The following is a 19,761-nucleotide window of genomic DNA, read 5'->3' as shown; positions in this document are numbered from 1 at the left end:
TCATGGGGCTCGGCAGTGGAGCTGCAAGGCCGGCGGTGGCGGCCGGGACCGTTGGGGGTGTGTGGCCTTATGACACACTTCCGGTGATGTCAGGAGGTGTGGCCTTATGACACACTTCCGGTGATGTCAGGGGGTGTGGCATATGCTAATGAGTTATGCTAATGAGTTCCCCTAGCTCTTTTTCTACAAAATGACCCCTGGAGGGAACTATGCTTGCAAGTGGACTTGGGAATTAGCAATATCACCAAAGATGCAAGTGTATTGATACCAGGAGACAACTGAAGTTCTAAAATAGAGATATCTTTTGGAAGGTGAAAGGACATTCTTAAAATAGGGGGTTCTAAATAATTACCCCCCTTTCCAACTTTGTTCTATGTGACTTACAGCACTAAACAGAGCTATACCCTTCGAAGCCCACTGACTTCAGCGCTCTCAGAAGGGTGTGTCTCTGTTCAGGATTGTACTATTAATACGCTATTGGATATGGAAGAGTATCTCAAGAGACCAAATGAAGATGATGCTTGATAAAAAAATAATTAACAATTAATCAAACAAGTGGATATGAATAGCAATGTTGCCAGAGATGCTAGTAGGGATGAGTTGGAGTTGTAACATTTCATTAGGAGAACGGTCTTGAAGTCCTTTACTTTGGCAAAACACCAGCCTCAGTGTTACTCAACCTCTATTGAAGCTTCCCTAGATAGAACTTCAAGGCTCAAAGAGCAGCAGAGATGCATACCATAAACTTCAAGGATGATTAATAAATTATGCCATGAGAGTTGCCCTTTGCATTCAGAAACAGAGAATCTTTTACAATTTGGTTCTGCGCATGTGCATTAATGTGCTTTCAAATATCCCATTTATGGCATGGTTTTTTTAAAAAAAAGTTGCACTGCACCAATGTCACCAAATCATTCTTAGACATTTCTCAAATGGTCCTTTTTTCTCTTGGCGATATTGTTTCAGTCCCCCATGGAAGCTGTTTTCAACCACATATGAGCTGTCAGATTCTATTGCAGAGTTTACATCAGTCTCAGAAGAAAGGCAGGAATATAAATAAATATACACCCACTTCTCCACATGTTAAAGTGTGCAAAAGACACATGCAAAATGTACACGTACCACCAATGGCTGCTATGGGGCAAAAAAAAAAGACCAATGTAAAGTGGTATAAGTTAGCAATAACCCTTTACAGATTTTAAATTTGCTCTCTGATGCCTGCAACAGCACGGCATTTAAAATCACGCAACAGCCCCTTTCAGATGTGCTATGCACATGCAATGAATGCACACAAGGGGAAAGCAGGATTGCAAGCCCCCAACCTATGCACAATAACTGGAATATAAGTGCAGAGCCTCAGTGCATAGGGCTTTCCCCACATGATTCGGTTCCCAGTTGCATGGAGAAAGGCCTCTGGGCATAGGCTTCGTACATATGTTTCACACGTGGGGAAATCCTGCTCAACCCACACACACATTCATTGTACATACTTAAAACATCTGAAGAGAGCTAAAATGGCCCAAATTAATCAGCTGCCCACATACTGTTATGATCACTCTGCAAAATAAACATGCCGAGTAAGGGAAGGAGCTGGTGCTTTGTGTGGCACGGCGGACAAGCATCACTGCTTTGCTAGTGAACACCTAAATGCTGACCGTGTTGCAGAGATAGGCCAATTTTCCTGACAATGTGGTGGAAGAAAGATGGCTCCTTAGAATTTCCATTTTCAAGGGCATGGCGTATACCTGCTCTGCTGTGAGTAGCGGCTCCTCGTTAATACCAGAGTCATTTTCACTCTTCTCATTAAGCTCTTCTTCCTCCTTCTCGCGGATCTGAAGGGAAAAAGAAAACAACCCAACCGCATTCTGATTGAGTAGCTGGTATGGGCTTTGAACGCGGTTTTGTCTCCGCTGATCTTTTACCGCACAGACTACCCAAATATTCTGTCTTTAAAAAAAGAAGAGTTCTAAGAATTGGTTAAAGGATCCAAAAGCATTTTGCAAGATCAAAATCCACTCATCCCTCGAGATGCAACGCTTAGCCCTTCATGCAGCATGCTTTGATGGTTGTGCTTACCCTCTCTCTGAGCGGAGAAAAAAAAGCATTGGGGAGGGAAAAGCGGAGAGGGAGAAAGTCAGCAAAATAAGACCTCAGAAATGTAGGTGCCCCCATGGCATCGATGAAGACAACCAGCTATTGACTATGCTCTACAGTGGCTTGGAAACGTGGAAAGAAACACTTACACAAAATGCTGATTGTGTGCTTTCGTTTCAATATTAAAATAAGTTCAGACATTTCCGGAGGGATGGATACAATCTACTTGTCAATATATGGCTGCAGATGCAGAATAACTCTCTGTAAAAAGGTAAAGGTTCCCTTGCTCAAAAGCCAGTCGAATCCGACTCTAGGGTTGCGGTGCTCATCTCCGTTTCAAAGCCGAAGAGCCAGCACTGTCCGAAGACGTTTCCGTGGTCATGTGGCTGGCATGACTAAACACCAAGGCGCACGGAACCCTGTTACCTTCCCACTGAAGTGGTCCCTATTTATCTACTTGCAGTTTCTTGCTTTCGAACTGCTAGGTTGGCAGGAGCTGGAACTAGAGACGGGAGCTCACTCTGTCATGCGGCACACTCGGGTCTCGAACTGCTGAACTACCGACCTTCCACAGCCTGCAGTTCAGCGTCTTAACCACTTGAGCCACCGCAGCTCCTATAACTCTCTGTACACAATTACTATTATCACATAGGAAAGGCCCTGGAAAATACTTTGAGCAACACACACGCATATTAAGAAGTACTCAGGTTGGGTCAAGAGTCCCTATCCTGTGTCCTGACAGTCACACATGGGTTATGGGTTCTCCTCAGTTCCCACGCATGCAGTGCCCATTTCGGGATCATGGCTATGGCATGGAGAAGGGAGCTCCTCCACCATCCCTTCTTTTTTGCTATTTGGGGTGTGCTATTTGGCCCGTTGGGGAAATCCATATGAACCCATGTGTGTTTCTCCAGCAGGCTAAATAGTACACCACAGGGCTGTTGCAGGTCAGGAGAATGGTGCAGAGGGAAGGCCGGAAGCCCCTTCACCAGGCACTCTGCAGTCATGATCCAAATCAAGCACCATGTGTGTGGGAATTGAGGAGGACCCTTAACTCACTGCCCTGACTTGCCCTGACCTGGATAGCCCAGGCTAGCCCGATCTTGTCAGATCTCGGAAGGTCCTGGTTCATACTTGGGATGGGAGACCACCAAGGAAGTCCAGGGTTGCTACACAGAGGCAGGCCATGGCAAGCCACCTCTGAACCAATGCTCCCTTCTAAGCTGTGGAGTCTTGTGAGCAAAAATTCTACTTTGTGAGCTGCTGGCATTAAATCACCGAGTGAGTGATTTGGCTGCTGCATAAAATAGTTTGCTCTGGAGCCATCCTTCCTGAGCTAAGACAAAAAGGTCTGAGCTGAAGGCTAAAAAACCCCTGTGAGCTAGCTCGCACTAACTCAGCTTAGAGGGAACACTGCTCTGAACATCTCTTGCCTTGAAAACTCTAATATGGTCTCGATAAGTTGGCTGTGACTTTAAAGCACTTTCCACCACCGTAACTTGCAAGTGTCTGTTAGACTGGATGGGAACCCGAGACCCAGCTTCTGTGCTCCATAATGTGTGAACCGGTAGAGACTTGACTTATCTCATTGAGCACCTTCACCTTTATGACGCCACCACCCTGACATTTAAGGTCAAGCAGTGAAACCTTTTCCCCAGTCTTCTTTGAATGCTGGACTGACATTCACTAAGGGCCACACTAGACAAGTTGTGGAATATCCGTGACTGGTTGGGATCATGGGGAGAAGTTTTTTCTTAATCTCTTCTCTCTGTGCTGCTTTCCTGATTTGAATTTCCCTCCCCGTGCTGTTATTTGCCCTAAAAGGACAAAGATGGCTCAGGGGCAGAGCTCCTGGCTTCCATGGAGGAGGGTCCCAATTTCAGTTGCTGGCATCTCCAGTTAAAGGCAGGGTAGACTCAGCCAGCTCTGCACAGGCTAGACATACTACAGCAGAGATCCTGTAAGATGAAGCATTCATGGGTTTCCAAGATGTGTTGATATGAGAAAGGGCCATTGAACTGAGTGAGGCTTACTGTTTAGCGAAGAAGCTTAGGATTGCACTGAATTTTTTTTCCCCTGTCAATGGGCAACCAGAATGTTCTACAAGCCGAGGCAGGGAACACAGATTATCTAGGGGAGAAATTAAAGAAAACCCTGATGGATCACAAGATTCCATGCAGCCTGGCAGGCTGTCTCCAACAACAGCCAGAAAGATGAGTCCAGAAAATTTACAAGCAGAACCACATCCCTGCCACTGTTCATCCCCTGCCCCTGATAGTCAGAGCTACCACTGCCTCTATTTAGCTATTGCATATATATAGTCATTTGCATACTGATCGATACCTGGTTGTTTGAAGCTGTTTTAATTGTATTTTCAGATTTTCATTGCTAACTGGCTTATTCGGAGATGCATTTTTAAAATGCGTTGTAATCTACCTCAAGTCCTTTTTAGGAGGAAAGGCAGGCTAAAAACACTTTAAATCAGACAATCAAAACCTCAGATAGAAGGTGCCAGGAAAGGCCGCCCTTGGAGAGCCACTGCAACTCAAAATAGGCAATACTGACCTAGAGGGAACCAATTTGTGTAAACTGCCTTGAGCCTCAGGGCAAGGTGGGATATAAAAAACTACTGGGAAGGTTGAACCAACCACAGGGAATGAGGAATTAGCAAGGAGGGACCATGAACTCCTGGATTCAGTAGTTCCAGGATGCACCACAGAAAATGCACATACGGATTGGAGGCCACTTGTAATATTTCAGTTTAGGTACTCTGAAGCCCAGTATGGCACAGATGTACCCAGATAGTGCCTAGAGCCCCAATTTAAAAGCCAAGTTGAAGTACAAAAAGTATCACTTCCAGATTATTTTTCTTCTTTTACGAGATCTTGGGGTCTGTCCTTGCTACCAAGAGGTTGATGCTCAGCCTTCCAGCTGGTAAGCACCATTCCGTTCAAGCCAGAGTGCCAGGAAGTCTGCTCTTCCTGTTCTAGTTTTATTTAGGACATTAATCAATATTTGCTTGTATCACTGTTTCACTGCCCCAGCAGTTTATTTGACTGAATTGCTGCACCGGATGATTAGTCTGAACTTGCATAACACCAGAGGGAGAAATTGTTACTGCAGAATATGAAACGCTTTCCAATCTCTGTCTTGCTTTCCCTTGTAATATCACTGTGTATTATCATGCATAATTGTCTCCTGCATGTACAAAGAGGTCTCCCTTGGACTGCGTGTCAGATGCAGACAGCTCTGTGCGCTATTTACATAGCAGATGACCCCCATGCATAAAATGTCCATGGCTGTTTCCAACACCCAGTAAGATTGGGCGGTGGCCCGAGACCCATGGCTATTTGAAGAGTGCACTTAATTCTGCCCTGTGATCTATCCACTCCTCCATTCTGCTGAGTCTTCAGAAACCAGCATGATTAGAGGGGAATGAACAAACAGCCCACCTTTTCCTGGGGTAGGGCAGGAGCAGGGCTATTGCAAAGTTGTTCTTGAGTTGCTTACAGAAGCTTGCAGCTGGACTGACAATAATCATCCTAAACACTGTGGAAATACAAGTTAAGAACATAAGAAAGGTGCTGCCGGAACCCATCGAGAGTACATCATGCCAAACATCCCACTTCTGCCAGAAGCACCATGGAAGTTTACACTAAGAGCATTGTGAAATGCCCTCTCCCGCTGTCTCTAGATAGCAGCTGCTGTATCGAGTGTCCCCCTCTTCCTCTGGACACAGAGACTCCTTCAGCCATCGCAACTAATAGCTACCCTCCCTGAATTTGTCTAATCTCCAGAGGTCATTTCGGGGGGGATCGCGGGGGAACGCAGTTCCCCCGGGTGAGGTGCAAGGGGCAGGGCACATGACGAAGCCCCGCCCCCTGCTTCCGGCCGCCCCGCTTCCAGCCCTCATTCAGCCAGGAGGAGGCAGGAGAAGAGGGAGGGTAAGTTGCTTCCTCCCCGCCTCTCCCCATCCCTGCCTGCCTGGGGCCAGGGAGGGCCTTGGCGGGGCTTCCTCACACTCCTGCTGGCCTTGCAGGTCCACCGCTGGGCCCCTGATGTCAGGGGGTGTGGCATATGCTAATGAGTTATGCTAATGAGTTCCCCTAGCTCTTTTTCTAAGAAATGACCCCTGCTAATCTCCTTTTCAAATCAACATTAGATTCTGCGGCAGTAGATTCCAGAAATTAACTACAGGTGTAAAGAAGTATTTTCTTTGGTCGGTCCTGAATCCACTCCTCATCAGTTCCCGTGTGTGATTTGGAGTCTCATGGGTATGGTTGCCAACCTCCAGGTGGGGCAAGAATTAGAACTAATCTCCCGACTACAGAGATCAGTTCCCTTGGAGGAAATGGCTGCTTTAGAGGGTGGGGCTTTATGGTATTATACCCTGCTGAGGTTCTCTCCTCCCCTAACCCTTCCCTCTGCAGGCTCCACCCCCAAGATCTCCAGGACTTTTCCAACCTAGACTTGACAGCCCAACTTTGGGGGGGGGCTCCTTCTATTTTCCCCTCATGTGCATATGTTTTATAAAAGTCTTATCATGTCCCCCAGGCCTTAACTGCTTTTGCCCCCCCAAACTAAAAAGGCCCTAAGCTCTTTAGCCTCACTTCTACAAAGTGTGGCCTTCAGGCAGGAAATGCATTTTGCATCATAAATCCCCTCCTCTGTGGTTCTGCATAGCAAAGAAGGAAGGTTAGACCATGGAGAAGCTGGTTTTCTGGGAAGCCGTGCCTGCCATTACTAGTCTTCTTCCCATTCAGGAACTTCTAAGATGCTTCCAAGCAATCCCCAAGATTCTCTGGTATTCAGCTTGAAAGCCACTAACCTAGAGAAAAGGTTATTTGGAAAGCAGTTGTAGTTTCTTTAGAGCAAAGCATTCAAGTGGTGCATTGCCACTCAACTACAGGACATCAAAGCAGGGGGAATATTACTTGGAGATAACTAAATACAAACTGGCTAAATAGCATAGGACTATGCCAATTGAAAGTTCTCAAAAACACTCTGAAGTGTTAGAAACTGAAGCTGGCTTAATATTCAGAATTCAAGACAAAAACAAAACCCTGGTAGCAACACGATTTTAAACTTGGGTCCCGGTCACACAGAGAATTTGCCGCGCAAAAGGCACGGATGTTGGGCGGATTTTCGGGGCGCGATCACACCGTAACATCTGGAAAGCATAGCGCACCTGTAGCCAACCCATGGCGTCCCGCCGAAGATGCGGAGTTAAAAAGTACCAAGGAAAGTGCACTAGTATCCGGAAAATGCACGGCACAGGCGGGCGTCTGATCGCAGGAGCACTAGTATCCTGTGGCATCCAGCGCCCGTCCACGTCCCGTTGCAAACCAGATGTTTTTCGTAAGCGCATGCGCACAAACACGGAACTGAAAGCAGTGCTGCTCCATGGAACTGTGCATGCACACAAACGCAAAACGTTTGTGTGATTGCGCCATGCTGCTCCTTTGCCACACTGCAGCATTGCTGTGTGATCGCAAGCTAACAGCCTAAGCACAGAGACTCGGGGGACTGTGTGATCGGGCTACCACGCTTTATTTTGCTCTGGGGTGAACAGCCATGCCTCCCCCCCCCCGCATTAACTGGCCCGTGTGACCGGGGCCCTGGTAACTTTAATCTCAACATCCAGAGGGCCAAAGGTGTGGCCTGATAGTAGCTCCACCCTATGCTATTGCATCTATGCAAGCCCACCGGGGATTCCTCACAGGATGCAGACAAACAGTTGTCATAAGATCATGGACTCAAATATTCCCCCCACTTTTGTTTTTTAACATCTAATCTGGTGAAAAGTCACAAAGAACTTGAAAGCTTGCAAATTGTTTTGTGTTATTTTGGGCTGGTCTTCATAAAGGTAATACACAGCTTTTGTTTCTGGATTTTGCTTTGCACCCACGAGGCTACCTGAAACTATAGCCTGCCTTTTAACTGAATCTGGCTTTACCCGAACACAGAGCTAGTTTTCATGAAGCTGCCTAATACCAAGTTAGGCTGCTGTTCCTTCTGGCTCATTATTGTCAGCTCCTGTTTGCAGAACCTCTGCAAGGTTCCATGCAGAGAAATGTCTTGCTCAGTTCTTGCTACCTGGGATTCTGAAATTGAAGATGACAGGGATTGAATATGGGACCTTCTAGGCAGAGTTCAGATGTATTCCAGCAAGAAAGCATTAAATGGGCAGATAGATCCTACAGATGGTGAGGTGGGTTTTCATGGAGCCTTCTGGCTTCCTAGAGAAAGAAAAATCCCTAACAAGCATTCTCATCTATATGTCTTTCATTATGCTTCCGTCTGCCAATGCACAGACCTTGTTCTCGATCATGATGCAAGGGTCTTCCACCACAGACTCTAGAATTATTTCCATCAATAGCACGTTTCCTGAAAAAGCTAATCTCTGCATAAATTGTTTGAATTACATCTAGCATTCATGGTCAAAAACAAAACAAAAACAGGAAAGCTTTTTGGATCCTGAGGAAAGGGAAGATTTTGTTACACTCAACTACTTTCAAGGTCAGCAAGTTCTGCTGGCTTCAATACAAGGCAGTGTGGGAAGAAACCACATCATGGGGGTTAAACAAGGCCAGTTCAAAGATTTTATTCCTCAGCTATCCTTGGGTGAAATTACTAGCAAGTAGCAGAAGTACCATCTGCATCAAGACACTGTGGTTCAGTGGCAGAGAATATGCTACATTCACCAAAGTTCCTGAGTTCAGTCTCCGGCCTCTCCACTTTAAAAAACACAGATGATGGGGGAAAATACCTTTCCCTCTCCAAGATGTTCAAGAGCCACTGCCAATCAGGATAGATAATGCTGAACTAGATGGACCAATGGTCTGACCAAGTGTAAGGCAACTTATACATAAAACATTAGCTGGTGACTGAAACACTCAGAAATTTACATAGTACAGACCTACAGGGACTATACCACATAAGAATGTGGGGGGAGCTCACATTTTCAACCATTCTAAGAACATAAGAAGAGCCCTGCTGGATCCGACCAATAGTCCATCTAGCCCAGCATTCTGTCTCACACAGCAGCCAACCAGTTTCTCTGGATGGCCAGCAACAGGGCAGAGAGGCCCAGAACTTCCCCTGCTGTTGCCTCCGGGCTCTGGGATTCAGAGGCTTAGTACTTGCATTCTTCTGCATTATACATCAATGTAAGCAGAAATTACAATTGGGGATCTGCACGGCTTGCCCACCTCAGGTAGCACATGGGGAAGGAAGGACGGAGAAAGGAGCACCAGACTTGCTCGCTTCTGCCATGTATGGGGTTGGAGAAGGAAAGAAAAACAGCAGTAGCAGCGCCACCTCCTCTTTGCCCTGGTCAATATTGTTTGTTGGCCTTCTCTCAATGGCAGGGTCAACCACTGTGAAACAAAGAAGGTGGCAGAGCTCTCTACCTACCTCTAGCCTCCAATGCTGCCTTGTTGCCCCACGAGGTTCCTATCTTTCTGCAGCAGCTGCTGCCCCCAAACACCACCAGCGCTCAGTACTTGCCTTCTGGCAGTCTCTTCTCCCCCACAGTGGATCGTTTGCTTTTCTGATTGTAGCAGTGTTTGGGCTGTGAGGGAGCCCTTGGACGTCCAGGCCTTAAAAGTTTGAACCCAGAAATACTTCCAAATGAAATCACAATTGATTTCACCTTTGCAGTCCAAACCAGAGGTCTCCACAGACAGCTAAATGAGATTTAATATGGGTTGCTTTATACAATATTTTGATCATCGTTTTTCATCATCTATAAAGCATCTAACCATCACCTTTCCTCAAACAAACCTGACTAACTTGCTGAAATCATCATCTGGGGCCTTCCTCCAGGCATCCTTAGTTTAAGAACCAGAGACAGAGCCTTTTCTGTAGTAGCACCCTATCTGTTAGAACGTCTTACATTTGCTTGGCACTGATACTACCTTTTTGGTCAAAACTGTCCTTTCTTCCAAGTGTCTGACATCAAACAATATGGACCTATTTATTATTGTTGTTCTAACTAGGGATGGGCATGAACCGGCACATGAAAGAAATTTCATGATGAATTTTGGCCAGTTCATGGCAGGTCAACTGGCATGAACTTTCCACGAACTTTCAAGCAGTTGGTGGAGGTTGGTGTTACCTTGGTGACTAGAGATATTTCCATACAGATTGTCTCCCCTCAAACAAAATGTTTACCAAATTTCAAAGCAACAGGGAGGGGGATCGAACTCTCCAGCCCTGGAAACGCTGTTGTCAGTGTCAAACCAGTCTTGTCAGTTTTTTCCCTTTGCCAGTGTTCCTTTGTGTTCCCTTCCCATTTTCTTGCACAGAGCTTGCTCCCTCGCTTGGATTTGCAGTGACTCTGTGCTCTAAGATCAGTCCTTTTAAGCTTGCAATGCCAGTGGCACTGGGTTCTGCTGGCCATTCAGTTTCTACTGCAGAGATTCTCTGGTTTAACCTTTGGCCTGTTGGTTTTGCACTGTCACAGTGGCACTGGTTCTACTGAGCACATTGCACTGGTTCTGCTGGGCTTGCGAAAATGCCCCCCCACCTTCAGTTTCTACTGCAGAGATCCTCAGAGACTTTGATTCTGCTCTGCTGGGCTTCTATTGCCCTTGCTTTTTTGCTGCTTTTTTCCTCCATTGGAAACAATGGAGGAGGGGCACCTTCTCTGGTGGGCTCTAACTCAGACTGCATAAATCTAATCCTTACCAAATTTGGCAGGCAAATAGAGGAAAGTCAGTTGGAGATCCCCTATGAATTTGGTGTCTGTAACATGCTGGGGGGCATTCAACCATGCCTTGAACCTCACAGGTTCATTTAACCCCCTAAAAGTTTGTGATGGTTCACGAACAGGGCACACCACAAACCGTCACAAACCTCACTTCCCCTGTTCATGCCCATCCCTAGTTCTAACTACTATTTACTATTGCTGTTCTGTGCATTTTGGAATTCAGACCGAGTGTTTACATTGGTTGTTGTTCCAGAAACCATTTTGCTGCATTGTGGCTCTCCCCACCAAAAAAAATGTAGTTCCTTAGAAAGAGGTGCCACTATTGAGTGACAGCTTTGAAGCTTAGGACTGGGTTTGGAGTGTGAGCATGAGTATAGCAAAAGAAACACTAGATTTGGGGAAGCCTGCAGTCTCTGCCTGACCTTCCTGCTGCATGGGGCCAGCAGGGGAGGGGAAAGGTCATGATATGGTGGGTAGGGCTGGCCATTATTGGCAGTGGACATTATACATTTGGTAGTACAATGCTACATCTATGCATTCAAGGTTGTACTGTTTTAAACTGGCTGTAATATGGATTATTGCATTCATTAAAAGGAATTACAAGCTGCCTTAAATGTTAGGTAAAGGTAAAGGTTCCCTTGCTCGAAAGCCAGTTGAATCCGACTCTAGGGTTGCGGTGCAGGAGCTGGAACTAGAGATGGGAGCTCACTCCGTCATGCAGCACCAGGGTCTCGAACTGCTGAACTACTGACCTTCCACAGCCTGCAGTTCAGCGTCTTAACCACTTGAGCCACCGCAGCTCCATTGCCTTAAATGTTAGCCATGGTAAAAAGGTGGGGTTGATTTTTTTTTTTGTCAATAAATTAAAATCTGTTAGGCTCTGTGCATGAATGAAACACCATAACTGCATTCCTGAAGGCTCACAGCTTACCCATTTACTCTCATGCTGTGTACTTCAAGCATTACAAAATACATGTTTTTCTCCCCGGCATGGACTAATCTCCACGTATTCTCTGCAGGGAAAAGCACACATTTTGTAACGGATGAAGCACAGCATGCATGCAAGCAGATTGGGCAGCCGCTGCCTGCCTGTATATACTGTCTTATTTGCGTACCTATGGCAAAAAATACTCCCACACCAAGCCTTGTACAAAACAGATACCCCTGTTCCCAATTTTTTAATAATATTTATATGTTCTGTTGATATACCATATCTTTAAAAGGTCCTGGGCAGAGAACCACCCCAGACTATAGTTTCAGAGGGTAACCACGTTGGTCTGCAGTAGAAGAGTAGCACCTTGGAGACCAACAAAACGTTCGGGGCAGGAGCTTCCCAGAGCTTTGACTCTCAAAAGCTTATGCCCTGAAACTCTTGTTGGTGTCTCAGGTGCTACTGAAATCAAATCTAACCACAGAATATGTGTCAGTCTAGACAAGACAGAGTTTATGGTTCACCTTTTAAAACTCTTCAAAAGCAAGGCACTCATCTCTTTTCCCCCACCAAAGGACAGTAACAGTACACAGGCAAGAGTCTGGCTTGATTAGCAAAAGCACATGTGGGTGGAAGAGCAATCCCCGCCTCCCAGTTTCCTATGAGACCCTGATCCGAAATGGGGCCTTTCAAAGACAAAACGCAAGACCTGTGATCTCTTGTCTCATCTCGCCTGCAGGCCCGTAGCTACGGTGGGGCATCTCGGGGCTAGGCCCCCTGACTTACTGGCAAAGCCCCACGACTTCCCATCCAGCCCAGGGCCCCCGAGCGGCAGAGGGTGTGGGGAAGGAGCCGGGTATTCCTGCACGCCTGTCTGGCACAGAGGGCTGGAAAGGGTGGTGCAAGGGGCCCCGTGCCCTACTTTCTTCCCTCTCTTTCCCTCCCCCACAGTCTCCCAGGAACCCGGTAGGGGCAGAAAGGTAGGTTAATTAACTGCAACGTAAGTTAATTAACTTTAATTAAATTGTCTTTAATTCAATTAGCCAGTGCCCCCTAAGAAATTTAAATGTCCCCGACGGGCCTGCTAGCCTGACCCTAAGACAATACGCTAAACATAAAAATAATATACAATGGGTTAGATCAGATGAATCCCTTCCACTATGTTGGATCCAGTGGCTCTCTTGTGCTATGATCTGGTCTGCACGTGCCTTGGAACGTGGTAGCAGAGTGAACTGTACTGATGCAGACTTCTGGCGCAGAGTCCATGTTTTTGTTGTGCCCCTCTGCATACAAACATCCCCATAGGTTAAAAATCAGCATTCTATAGGCTGAGCTACTACCTCTCTCACGGACACGCGAGTTCATGCGAGAGAAGTCTGAAAAACCACATCTGCTAGCCCCAGCCTGAAGGGGCACAGCCCTTTGGATCACATCAGTTTTCTACCACCTCGTTCCACTGCAGACAGAGAGAGACATCCTCCAGTGGCAGCAGAGGTCTTTCTGAGGAAGACTCAGGGCTGTTTTTGGGCAGGAACGCACAGGAACGGAGTTCCGGCTGGCTTCAGAGTTGGCCACACCCACTACAGCCAAAACCTCTGTGCGCGTTGCTATAGAGGGAAGGCCTGGAGAGCAACCCGCCCAGTGACTCTGAGGCGGGTGGACCGGGGGGCCCTGGAAGGATCGGGGAGGCATTTAAATGCCTCCCCATGCCTTCCCCAGCTGGCTTGCCCGGGCAAGCCAAGGGAAGGCATGGGGTGTGGCCTAATATGCTAATGAGCTGCACTGTCAGGGGTGTGGCCTAATATACTAATGGCCCATGTTGTTGGGTGTGGCCTATTATGCTGATGAGTTCCTGCTGGGCTTTTTCTACAAAAAAAGCCCTGGGAAGACTTAGCAGAAGGGAGTCGGCTAGGGTTTCCAGTTCTCCATTGGGAAATACAGGAGATTTTGGGGGTGGAGCCTGAGGAGGGAGGGGTAGGACTTCAATGGGGTATAATGCCACTGTGTCCACCTTCCGAAGTGGCTATTTTCTCCTGGTGAACTGGCCTCTGTCGCCTGGAGATCAGCTGTAATAGTGGGAGATCTCCAGCCACCACCTGGAGGATGGCAACACTAGCGTCATCTCATCCAACGCAATATAAAAGATTAATAGATACAACATATGAATAGCAGCTTATCAACAGAAATATAAAATTACATACAATATAAACTTTAAGTAAAGGTAAAGGTTTCCCTTGCTCAAAAGCCGGTTGAATCCGACTCTAGGGGTGTGGTGCTCATCTCTGTTTCCAAGCCAAAGAGCCAGCACTGTCCGAAGACGTTTCCGTGGTCATGTGGCCAGCATGACTAGACGCCAAGCCGCACAGAACACCGTTACCTTCCCACTGAAGCGGTACCTATTTATCTACTTGCAGTTTCTTGCTTTCAAACTGCTAGGTTGGCAGGAGCTGGGAACAGAGTCGGGAGCTCACTCCGTCATGCGGCACCCGGGTCTCAAACTGCTGAACTACCGACCTTCTGGTCTGCAGTTCAGCGTCTTAACCACTGAGCCACTGCAGCCCCTTAATATAAACCTTACACTGATACAAATCCCCGGGGGGGGGGGGGATTAATGTCCTCATTCTAAAAATGTAATGTTCTTTGTATTATGATCTCGAATAAAAAATGAATTAATGCTTCATTAAAAGGGGAGGGCCAAATAAACTGAATCATAAGTACTGACTACGTTGGAAGATATGATAGGGAACTCTGTTGCTGTTTTCATCATTTTTGTTTCCATGGAAACAAATGTCACATTTTGGTGTGTTTTAGTGTGTGTGCTTGCATTATTTCAACAAGCTGGATTTGAATTATTAATATGATTTGCTTGTGGAAAGCGTTATGAATGCCTTTATATGCATTGGTTATTGATGTATTACAGTTATTGTTATTCAGAAGGAAAGAAGTTAAATCATATCCCAAGGGGAAGGCTTAGGAATTACGAAACCCATGCAAAACAGACTCCTTTACTCAGTTTCTCCTTCCAAACCTGCCCACAGTTAAGCCCTTGTAGACAAGATGAGGTCCAGTATGTGATGGCCTGTGACTTTCAGGGCCTTGCCTTTCCCTTTCACATTATCAAACATTCCAACTAGGGCTTTTGCCACTTGCCACCATCTCCACTGTACACACGAGCCACCACCACTGCCTTGGATTCCTTCATCACCATCCCTGTCTCACAGCCAAGTCCACAGACTCCTTGCTTTCATCCCTGACTTTCAAAATTCAGGCAAATCTGGGAAGTGAAAGCTGAGTAAAAAGGAGGAAACGCTCACTAGACGGCTCCCTGCAGCACTCCGTCACTGCAGCCACCCAGAAGGTGGTATTTTAGCTTCCTGCCCAGTGACTGCCATGTGACTAGGGTTCCCAAGTCCGCTTCGCTCAGTGGCAGGGGGCTCCTGGACGGCGTCTTGAGGGGTTGCCCAGCGTCATCACGTCACCTCCGGCTGACGTGCACGCCGGGGTGGGGTTCCCCCTGGGGCCCGATTCCGCAGCGGTGGAAATCAGGCCTCCAAAGCGGGGGGGTTATCCGCACCCCGGGGGGACTTGGCAGCCCTACATGTGACGCAAGGGGCCAGCAGAGTTCATCAGGTTATATAAAACTGCTGATGCTGGTCTGGCTCTTCAGCCTTCTTTTACACTTCAAATCCCCATTTATCTGCTTCTTCACATCCTGGCTTATCTCAAGGTCACTAGCCCGACACACACACAAGAAGGCTCTCCTTAAACAAGGTCAGAGATTATAATGACTTAGTAGTAATTCCAATAAAGCCAGGGATTTCAGAAGATGGTACAAGGATGAATTCAAATATATTAGCCGAGTTCAGACTGGCAGTTTGGCCCGGCAGCCAAACGTTTCAGGAGCGTTTCAGTAGCGGATTAAAGGGGTGGGTTCACGCAGGCACATCTTTCAGGCATCCCCCAGCTGTACTCAAGCCGTCTTGTGCCGCTTCCCTCCCGAGTTTAAAAAGTACCAGGTGAAAGTGGTAGCAAACCGTGTGTAGAGCAGGTTGATTCCGGTTCCCTGAGTGTGAACACAAGCGCTGCTAAGGCAGGAACAACCCGCAGTTGTTGATAAGAGGCGCTGGCTGTTTCCGTGGCAGGCGCCCATGCGCATAGGCGCATGCAGCGGAGCGCAAAAACGGCCGCTAACAGCCCACCAGGGGCGGGCCAACAGTGTGAATGCTCCCTTGCACTTCCTCCATGGTATCCTCCCCCCTCATTCGCTGCAGTGTGAACGGGAATACCGCGACCCAGCCGTTCCGGGTCTGTTCTGGGTCTTCTTTGCCACGACTCCCTAGCGCTTCAAACTGCCTGTCTGAACTCGGCCATTAATATTGCTACTCATCTGTACGGCAGAAGGGAAGTCACCAGAAAAGGAAAACAACCCAGAAGGAGAGCACCAGCTAGGGATGCCAGCCTCCAGGGGGGACCTGGGGATCTTCCAGAATTACAGCTCATCTCCAGACCACAGAGATCAGCTCCCCAGGAGGAAATGGCTGCTTTGGAGGGTAGACTCTGTGGCATCGTACCCTACAAAGTTCTCTGTCCTCCCCAGGCTCCATCCCCAAAGCTCCAGGAGTTTCCCAACTTGGATCTGGCAAACCTGCCCCCTCATCCCCTGCTGGTGGCCAGTGGGGACCTGGCAGCACTAGCACAACATATTCCGTTACAGCCTTGATCCAGGCGCTGTTCTCTGGGTACTTGGCTCATTAGAGACCGTGGATCTATCATCAACTGGGTTATGCCCTGAGCTGAGAGACAGAAACAGTGATTGGAGAGGACAGGAGAAAGATGGAGCAAATAGGAAGAGACAGAGGTCACATCAAACCATGGTGAAGAAAGGTCGATTCGGGAGGATCGCGGGAGATCGCCGTACCCCCGGGTGAGGTGCGGGGGCGGGGCACACGACGAAGCCCCGCCCCCTGCTTCCGGCCCTCATTCAGCCAGGAGGAGGCAGGAGAAGAGGGAGGGTAAGTTGCTTCCTCCCCGCCTCTCCCCACCCCTGCCTGCCTGGGGCTAGGGAGGGCCTTGGCGGGGCTTCCTCGCACTCCCGCCGGCCTTGCAGGTCCATTGCCGGGCCCCCAACACGTCCGGTGATGTCAGGGGGTGTGGCATATGCTAATGAGTTATGCTAATGAGTCCCCCTAGCTCTTTTTCTACGAAACGACCCCTGCCCTGACCTACCTAGCAATGGATCATAAAATAAGTTTCCACTGAAAGGATGGGAGTTGCATTTAAAACAGGAAAACGTCTGGTTACAAAAATGACTGCGACCATGCCAGGATGACTGAAGGGGGTAAGGAGTCACTTCCTTTAATTTCCTCAGTCAAGCCATTTGTGGACTGGATTTCTCCAGCCAAAATGGCTTGGATCCCACAGAACATTTCCACAGAGATGTGTATAGGGTGCATTTTAACAAATTTTAACTAGCATAATAGTATACATGTGTTTCTAATTGTAACTAATGTAATTAATGTAATGTAACCATCAGAATGTTTATTTGATTACTGTGGGTATGATTTTTCTGATCTCAGATCGTAATAAACTAACTACTACTACACAGACAGGAGTGATTTCTGTCCTGTCTTGTCCTTCCTGATGCAGATCAAATGGCCACCACCCCACAACATAGCTCCAAGGGGACAGAGGACCCCTAGGGGCTACAGGAAGGAAGGAGTCAGATTTGCAGCAGAAAGGGGACACTCTCTCACCCCAATGCATACGGGTTTAGGCAGGTCTTTCCCCATCTGGAAATACTGTAACCCCACCTAGTGAGGAAGACTGGATAAGCGCTTGGCTTAGAGAGATATCTGTATTGACAAACCATGGTTTCCAACTGGCTGGGAAATCAGGATCAGAGACAATGGAGCTGGTTTGCAAACCGTGGTTCTGCTTGCCATGGTTTGGCATGATACTTGAATTGAAAAACCCAGAGTTGCCTCTCACTCCATTTCTGAGGCTCCTGCATCATAGAGGTGGGAGATTGAAGCTGGGAAATCAGACATGAAAACCAGGCACATTAGCTCTCAGCTGTGCATCTGGATAATCAAACCATGGTTTGTGACCTAAATTGTGGTTACCCACTTATGTGGGTTTGGTGTGATTTCTGTCTTGATCCTGGGAATTAAAGAGAGATTGATTAATTAATTAAAGAGAGATTAAAGAGAGATTAAAGGGAGACAAAAATGCAGTTAAAATTAAAAGGGGGTTCCATGTTAAAAACTGGGATTAGAGAAGGATTGCAAGTCTGAAAATGTTTAAGACTATTGTTGAATATATAACACGACCAGTGTTCCTTCTAAGGTGAGTTTGTGTGAGCTAGCTCACAGTTTTCTAGCCTCCGGCTCACACATTTTTGTCTTCGCTCAGGAAGGATGGCTCTAGAGCAAACTAATTTATGCAGTAGCCAAATGGCTCGCTCACAGCTTTAATGCCAGTAGCTCAGAAAGTAGAACTTTTGCTCACAAGACTCCACAGCTTAGAGGGAGCATTGAACATGACCGTAATTTTACAGGCACTGAGTTCAGGCTTCATACAGCCTGCAGGGACACAATTTCTTTATGCTTGATTGAAGAAAGAGGTCCTTGATTTCAGAGCCATGCATCATGTCGAAGTAGGTTTGGAAGGTCACTTATTAAATAGTCATTGTCACACAAAATGGCTGTATAAAATCAATAGGCTTAATACACCAAGTGTGTCTGCCACCCAACCTCAAAGAATGGCCAGCTCACGCCAAGCTTGGCCAAACACATCTGCTGTATTTTTATCCAGACCTTCTTCCAAGGAGCTCAGGGCAGCATATATTATTTATGTAGTTATTTGACTTATATCCCGCCCTTCCAGATGGGCTCAGGGTGGCTGACAGGAGGCAACTGCCATACATGACAATAAAAACCAGATAAAACAATCGATTACATTTACATTTAAAATTGGTGCTCACAAAACAACATCCAAGATGGGGGTCTCCAATACAATGTTTCAAAATTCTACTAGCTCTACTTGATCAGTCTGCGCTATGTCTGTTCTTCAGTTCCAGGGCCAGCTCACATTGCCAAAATTGGCAGCGCGGTGATGGTACAGTGATGGTGGCGGCTCCTACTCAAAAGCCTGGCGGAAGAGCTCCGTCTTGCAGGCCCTGCGGAACTGCATAAGGTCCCACAGGGCCCTGATCTCCTCCGAGAGCTCGTTCCACCAGATAGGAGCCGCCACCGAAAAAGCCCTGGTCCTAGTCGCAGCATATTTGACATCTTTAGGGGCTGGAATAGCCAGAAGATATTTCGCCTCCGACCGTAGTGCCCTTGGGTGAACATATGGGGAAAGGCGGTCCCTTAGGTCATATGTTCTCCCTTGCTCCATTCCACCCACAAAAGAGCCCTGTGGCTACAAGTCAGGCGAGTGTCCCGCAGCCATCCGGTGAGCTTCCTGGCTGAGTGAGGTTTTGAACTTGGGTCCTGAGCTGTCACTTAGGATGTTCTGAGCTAGCTGATCACTGGGAACCACAGCTCCCTTTAACATCCTTTCTCACATGTGTTGCCTTTGAGGGGTGAATTTCAGCACATTAACAACATACAGTTGTTTTATACGGGATCGGCCAGTGCTGCAAACACCACATATAGAACAGCAATGGCTGCAGTGCCGAGACACTTTGGAAAGTCCCCACATGCCTCCCAAAACAGTATGTGCCACTGGGGGAAATTCTGGATCATCCGAAGGCTTCCATTGCCTGCTGAAAATAACTTCTCTTTGCCATCTGTTGTTCATGCTTCCCGGCCTGATTAAATTAGTCCTTTACTCCAGCAAAGCCATTAATAATTTAAGGACTAATAAGTTATTGTTGACTGAGCAGGATAACGAAGCTAGAGGTGGAAGCTGCAATTTCCCATTAGTCAGCCTGCAAAGCTAACACACACACACATTCCACAGCTCAGGAGCAAATAGTCCCTCTCTTCATTTGAACCGGGGTATGCAGAGATCGAACGAG

At 47.3% G+C, this 19,761-nt stretch overlaps 1 protein-coding gene across 1 annotated transcript in view; it reads right to left on the bottom strand.

The window, feature by feature from the left end:
• Window positions 1-19,761, bottom strand: part of FEZ1 (fasciculation and elongation protein zeta 1) — a 69,863-nt gene that overhangs the window by 25,138 nt on the left and 24,964 nt on the right. Inside the window, exon 4 of the mRNA XM_015416321.1 lies at window positions 1,746-1,832. Coding sequence (XP_015271807.1) covers window positions 1,746-1,832 — 87 coding nt within the window. The remainder of the gene's footprint in view (window positions 1-1,745; window positions 1,833-19,761) is intronic.

The sequence above is a fragment of the Gekko japonicus genome, unplaced genomic scaffold (assembly GCF_001447785.1).
Source record: "Gekko japonicus isolate JY-2015 unplaced genomic scaffold, Gekko_japonicus_V1.1 scaffold751, whole genome shotgun sequence".
Lineage (NCBI taxonomy): Eukaryota > Metazoa > Chordata > Lepidosauria > Squamata > Gekkonidae > Gekko > Gekko japonicus.
Note: the sequence above shows the minus strand (reverse complement) of the source record. Positions and strands in the feature narration are given on the sequence as shown.